This window comes from Macadamia integrifolia, unplaced genomic scaffold (genome assembly GCF_013358625.1).
Source record: "Macadamia integrifolia cultivar HAES 741 unplaced genomic scaffold, SCU_Mint_v3 scaffold2557, whole genome shotgun sequence".
Classification (NCBI taxonomy): domain Eukaryota; kingdom Viridiplantae; phylum Streptophyta; class Magnoliopsida; order Proteales; family Proteaceae; genus Macadamia; species Macadamia integrifolia.
In genome coordinates, this window is record NW_024868794.1 from 2,835 (window position 1) to 9,793 (window position 6,959).

At 43.8% G+C, this 6,959-nt stretch overlaps 2 protein-coding genes across 2 annotated transcripts; both read right to left on the reverse strand.

Moving 5' to 3' along the window:
• Positions 1 to 311: 311 nt before the first annotated feature.
• On the reverse strand, positions 312 to 3,881 carry LOC122066747. The gene is made up of 2 exons (XM_042630588.1): positions 3,282 to 3,881; positions 312 to 3,002 (listed from the first exon to the last, which is right to left on the reverse strand). The coding sequence occupies exons 1-2, from the start codon at positions 3,879 to 3,881 to the stop codon at positions 312 to 314; spliced, it is 3,291 nt and encodes a 1,096-aa protein (XP_042486522.1).
• A 1,059-nt stretch (positions 3,882 to 4,940) lies between these two features.
• LOC122066749 lies at positions 4,941 to 5,957 on the reverse strand. The gene has a single exon (XM_042630589.1). It carries the CDS (start codon positions 5,955 to 5,957, stop codon positions 4,941 to 4,943), a length of 1,017 nt encoding a protein of 338 aa, XP_042486523.1.
• Positions 5,958 to 6,959: the final 1,002 nt, after the last annotated feature.

Below are 6,959 nucleotides of genomic sequence, written 5' to 3' on the forward strand. Positions count from 1 at the left end.
GCTAATAGATGATCTTTATAAAAAGAGAAGGAAAAATACATCAACAAGAAAAACCAATAAAAAGGCAAGGCAGAAAGAAAAAAACCCCTAGCGCCACTAGCAATCTCCACCTTCGGCATGGCCATCAGCAGAAAGAGCTAGAAAAAGCCCTACGGGAATCTAAAACGATGCCTACCCTGAATATCATTCTATAAGAACTCTGCAATATGTCTGGGGAAAGACATCAAGAATACAGAGTTTCTAGATTTGGAAGCCTGTTTTGCCAAGTAGTCCGCTATCGGGTTAGCTTCGCGAAAGCAGTGGGAGATCTTTCATGGGATCGATTCCAAGAATGGAAGAAGAGACAACCATTTTTGGAGAGTGAACCATGGAATATGGTTACTCTGAATCGCAGTGACCACCGCAACCGAGTCAGACTCTATACAAAGACCCTTTGCATCCAGCGCCTTTGCCATCAAAAAGCCCTCCATAACAGCCTCAAACTCAGCTTCATAAATCTGTTTAATGCCCAGAAAAATACTAAAAGCATCCTGAACCTGGCCATCATGGTCGCGAGCTACCCCTCCAGCCCCTGCTCTTCCCGGGTTTCCCAGAGCACTACCATCGACATTAAGCTTGAGCCAATTTGGGTGAGGCTTACACCAGGGGACTTCCAGAGGAGGGAGATACCTGGACGGAGCTACAGATAAACCCAATCTCCTACAACACATAACATCAGTCGGAGATTTCACCTCTCCCTTCACCTTCCCTATGCAAAGACAGATCTCTTGCCGACTAAAATCAAATATTTGCTTATCATTCCTGGCACTGTTATCGTGACGCCTTCTGTTTCTTTCCCACCAAATATTTGCTGCTATAATAGAAAAACCCATCATCCAAGGTGTTTTGAGATTTACTACTCTTCCCTTCGTTTTCCACCAACTAATCAGATTATTAATCGACTGATGCATTTTCCATCTCACATCAAAGCAGTCAGTAAAAGATTTCCAGACAGAAGTCCCGAAGGAGCATCTGAGGAAAATATGATCAATACTGTCCTCGCCTTGGTTGCAGAGGGCACACCTTGAAGCAAGGTAAATCCCCTTATGTCTAATCTGTTCGTCTGTTGGTAGTCTACCATGTGCAAGGCGCCAGCCTAGAGTGGAGAACCTAGGCGGCAGACCTTTCCTCCAAACCAGAGTGCTCCATGGAGTCTTGTTAGCCTTCCTTCTGATACACTCCCAACCTGAGGCTGTAGAAAAATTTCCCAAGGTCGACAAGGACCAGCAGCATGTATCATCTAATTCGCCTGAAGGAATTTTAATTTGCTTAATTTTTTCAAAAATTCTTCTCAACTCCGCCGATCTCACCTCAGGGAGTGCCCATTCCCCACCACAAATAAATTCTCTCACCTTAGCTGTAAATGTAAGAGTTGTCAAGTCGAAACTCTCTAACTCCTCCAGAACTGATTTAGGTCCCCACCATTTATCTTTCCAGAAATTTGTAAGATTACCATTACCGATAATCCATCTCTCATTATCTTCCACAAACCTCCACACTTTTTTCACCCCCAAGGCAATAGAGGAAGAAACTCCTTTCTTGAGCTTACCATCTTTTTTAACAAAGCGGGCTTTAAGGAAGGAGCTGGAGGCTGTCCTCTCATGCTTGATCCTCCACGCAAGCTTGCACAACATAGCTTTATTGGTATCTCGGAGTCTCCTGATACCTAAACCGCCTTCCTCTTTAGGCATGCAAAGGGAATCCCATTTAACAGTAATTTTTCTGGCCGTTTCAGTGTCCCCCGTCCAAATGAAGTTTCTCATCCATCGTTCCATTATAGATAAAAGGGAAAAAGGCCACCAATAAATAGCAAAACTGTGGTTAGGGATACCAGCAATGACTGATCTGACCAACTCCGTTCTGCCCGCCAAAGACAAAAGCTTTCCTTTCCAACCCGCAAGACGTCCTTTCACCTTGTCCATCACTGGAAGCAGAGCCTCTTTCTTGACTCTACCCTTAAATATTTCAACTCCTAAATAGCGAGTTGGGAAAGTGCATATCTGAATTCCAAGGGTATCAGCAATTGTCTGCTTGTGAGCAGGAGCTATCTTTCCTAGGAAAAGCTTACTTTTCTCAAAATTGATGCACTGACCTGAAAAGTCCTGATACTTCATCAAAAAAGATTTCAGAGCATTTACATATCTCAATGAGGTGTTGGTGAAGATGAATATATCATCTGCGAATAAAATGTGTCCAGGAGTAGTAACTCCTCTTGGTCCACTGATTGTTTTGAGACTCTTGCTCTGAACCAGGTTTGACAACCCTCTAGACAGAACTTCTTCTGCTATGATAAACAACATGGGGGATATAGGATCACCTTGTCTTAGACCACGCTCCACCCCGAAGAAGCCTTGAGGACCTCCGTTCACCAGAATAGAAATTTTGGTCGACAGCAGGAGTTGGTGTAGCCAATTAATCCATTTATTGGAGAAGCCAAATTTACTCAACACCTGAAAAATAAAAGACCAGGAAATAGTGTCATAAGCTTTCCTTATATCAATTTTAAGACCAAGGCCCCCACCTCTAGTTGCAGAGAACATTAAATTTGCAAGCTCAGAGGCCACAGCTATATTGTCATGGATCATCTTCCCCTTCTGAAAGGCACTCTGCTCTTCTGAGATCAAACGAGGGAGGAGAGTCTCAAGGCGCATCGCCATTACTTTGGATATGATTTTGCAGAAAACGTTACCCATACACAGGGGCCGAAATTTCTCAAGAGTATTTGCACCATCCACCTTTGGAATCAACACCAGAAAATTATTATTTATCCCATTTGGCATGGACCCAGTGCTGAAAAACTGTTTCACAGCATTGCAAACCTCCACTTCCACCATATCCCAGCATTTGCGAAAGAATGCACCAGAGAAACCATCTGGGCCTGGTGAGCTATCCGGGTCGAGCTCCCAAACTACCCTCCTTATTTCCTCATTCCCAGGAAGAGAGTCCATCTTATAGCAGTCCATCTGATTAAGAATTTTTGGAATATTATCCAATAAATCCTCATGATTCACTGTGGTGGATGCTCTATGGAACCTCTCATAAAAGTCCACAATATATTCCCCTATTTGATTATACCCCTCCACAATAGTCCCATCCTACTTCTTGAGAGCTCTGATTGAGTTTTTGTTTCTTCTCATTTTGACTGAAAGGTGAAAAAATTTTGAGTTATTGTCATCAGCTTTCAACCACCTGATTCTCGCCTGTTTTGCCCAGATTTTTTCATGGTTTTCCAAGGCTTTCACCAATCCCGTCTTCGCATCAGCTTCCATAGCAAATAGATGATCATTCATCCCTTCACTTGCAATCTGGTCATGAATCTGGTTCAGAGTCTTCTTCGCATGCTCTAGGTCTTTATCAAAATTGGGAAAAGCAGATCTCGCCCAGGATTTTAAGTCCCTCTTCAGCCGCTTCAATTTAGAAGTGAGAACAAGGATAGGCGGACCAGGGACCCATTCTGACCAAGACAAAGCCACAATTCTGACGAAGTCTTCATGTTCCATCCAAAATTGGTGAAAGCGAAAAGGGCAATTTGAGGGGCGTTGGCTGGCATCAGAGACCATCAAAAGCGGCCCATGATCAGAAGCAATTCTCGGCAGCACTAGTTGCGAGGAATCTTGAAAAATAGTTAACCACTTCTCATTGCAGAAGCTTCTATCGAGCACAGCCGAAACATTACCAGCTTTCCGATTATTACTCCAGGTAAATTTTCTTCCACTTGAAGGCAGCTGAGCCATGGAACAAGAGTCTATCATAGCATTAAATTCCGTAGCAGAGCCCAAACTAAAATTACCTGGTCCCTTCTTTTCATGCGACTGAAGATAAGCATTAAAATCACCTATCATGGCCCAAGGGATTGTAGTGTGAGGAGTATCCGCTACCAAGTCCAACCAAAGAGCTCTTCTCTCTGCTCGAAAAATGCTAGCATGGACAAAAGAGACTTGAATTTTGGAAAGGTCCCAAGTCAGGGAAACCGAAATATGCTGGGATGACTCCGAAATCACCACAGGGCAGGCTATATTTCTTTTCCACATAATCCATAAATTCAAAATTCTACCCATTCTATTATTATAAATAAAGTTGGAGTGAAATCCAAATTTATTAAAATACAGATTTGGAAAACTACTTACTGAAATCATTGGTTCAGCAATACAAAGGAGATCAGGGTTCTTCTTCTTTATTAATTCTCTTAAGGCGCGCTTACCGGCTACCTTCTTCATTCCTCTTATGTTCCAAAAGAGAATCTTCATAAATCAATTCCTGGGAATAGCTTGACGATCAGACCTCAAGGTCTGCCCCGTCGCAGCAATAGATTTTCCTTTCCTTTTAGCCTCGCCGTCTGCTCTTATAATAGTATGATCAAGTTCTTCTACTTCCTGGTGAGTAATAATAATTCTACCTGCCTCAAGGGCAGCTGGAGACATTTCAGAGATCACATGTTCGGTCTCACCCCAATCTTGCCCGCGACCGCCTCTCCCTCCTCTTGCCTGATTGCGACCTCCGCGACCACCAATATATACCAATTTTTTTTTGCGAGGATGAAGAGTTCTAGAAGCAATGCCGCCTTCGACTTCATTGAGTACAACAACCGAAGTAGTCTCTCCCTTCGTTGCATCGTCTCTGCCATTCCCAGAGGTCATTGACTCCTTCTCAGATGAGTAGAGTACCGAGTCCTCTGGATCTGAATCGGATCCATAACCACTGCCCAGTGGGTTATCCACCATGGTCGGGTCCTGGGTAGATCTCTCAAGGGTATTTGGAGCAGGAATATAAATTTCCAAGTTACCTTCTGTCAAACAGTCCATTGGCAATCTTACTATATTTGTTGTATCTTCCACGTCTGGAATAATTCCTCTACAAGGGGAAGTTACCATATGGAGAGGAGATCTACGATCTCCTACCAACTAAGAAGATTTAGTAGGGATTTCCTCTGATCTGGGCGCACCACCCTCCTCCTTCGTTACCTGAAAAGTTCCCCCTGGACGTCGGTCTTCCTCAGCCGGCTGCCGCTCAGTGTTCCGCTTAGATCGACACTGCTCAGCAAGATGCCTCAGCTTCTTACAGGATGTACATCTTTCAATGCCATCCTCATAGAGAATTCTTTGTTTGAACCAGAACAAATCATCCTTACCCGGCTGTTTTCTTTCAACCTGAATTTCCTCCACTCTGGTTCCACTCAACAGCACTTCCACTAGCACCCTAGCGTAATTCCCCATGTTACCCTGTATCGTTCTTCGATCAACCTCTACAGGGCACCTTGAGGCTTTGCCCATGGAGAGTAAAATTTTCTCATGCCAATACTCCATAGGAAGCTCTGGGTATCGAATCCAGACGAGTTTGGTTTGAACTGGATCTTCATGAATATTGAACTCCGGTCGCCAGCGCTGGAAACGCATAATCTGACCCTTAACTTTGATGGGACCCCTTTTCCACATAGCAGCCATATCGCCTTCCACTTCAAATCGAAGAAGGATAAAACCTTTTCCCAAAGGCGCAAGAGTCACCTTGCCCTTCAAGTTCCAGACGTTCTTTGCTTCCGCCCTTACTTCATCCATCGAGACAAAGCAAAAATTTACTCGACCAATCAGTGCATGTGAGAAAGACTGTAATCTCTCTTCATACGCCTCCTGAGGGATCATAATTTTTGTGAGATTTCCAGCGCGAATCGGATCTGGGAGATCATCAATATTTGGCATAGACCTCCTTGCCATTGCAGCGTAGGACTGTTTTCTCCCAGCGGTCGTCTCTTCCCTTGGGTGGGACATTTCAGCCGAACCAGGTATCCCAGTAGCGACTGGAAAAGGCACAGTGTTAATCACCGGGCCCCAGAAGTCTGTAATTCTCCGTTGTTTTCCTCTATCGGGGGGGCGGGCAGCAAAAATCCTCCCATCCTTCTCAGAGCTTCTCTCTCCTGAAGCCATCTTTTCGTCCATTTTGAGGTATTAATCTTCAACCGTGTTCTACTATCCTTTAGCAGTGCATGCAAACCTGACTTCTCCGCAGTAGGCTTCCCTTAAACCTTCATAGATTAAAGAACTATGCAGTAGTAGTTCCTGTAGGAACAACTGGCAGCACCTCCTCTCCTTCTTTAGTGTAGCAACAAAAAACCCTTTGCTCTTTCTTTTGGTCAACAAGGAATCAAACAAACATGGAGTCACAGCAGTACGGGAGCTCTCTTCACATTAGATTGTCATTAAATCAAAAAACGAACCAGAAAAAAGATATGAGTAGCAAACTCTCTCAATCTGCTGCTCTCACTCTCTTTCTAAGTTTTGCTGCTTACTTAGAGGTTTCGTATGGGCAAGACCTCCTTTTCTTCCCAGCACAACCGACTTCAGAAAATAATTCTATATTGGATTTCTTCTCCAAAATTCTTTTGGTCTCAAATCTGAAATTCCCTTTTTTTTTTTTGGATGAGTAAATAAGTTCATTACCAAGAGGGAAAGAATATACAAAGGGGGGGAGCAAAGGGGGGAGGCTAATCCAAGACAAGCCAAACAAAACCAAACAAACAAAAATTACAACCAAGCTAGATCCACAATGAGATCAGAAACCAAAATTACACCCAAGTAGATCTAGACCAAGGAAAGGGGCATCACAAAAGCAAGGGGCAGCTAGCAGGGGAGATGAAGTCGAGTATGGGGAATGGTGTCAATATGGAGGTTCCAAGAGGCAATGATATGCCTATTCCTGGTGGACCTAGGGACAGGCCCATGGTGGAGAGATTGGATTTTAGAGGTAACATCAAGATAGATGGCTTTCCAAATGTTGTCCAAGGAGCGGGAGTTGGAAGATCATTTATGAATCTTTCTCTCCAAATATGGTTAATGGTAGTAGAGAAAGATAGCTTTCTAATGGTATCGTAAATGTAGGATCCCGAAAAAGTCATGTCAATCCAAATCCATTCTTTGTCAAAGGGGAGG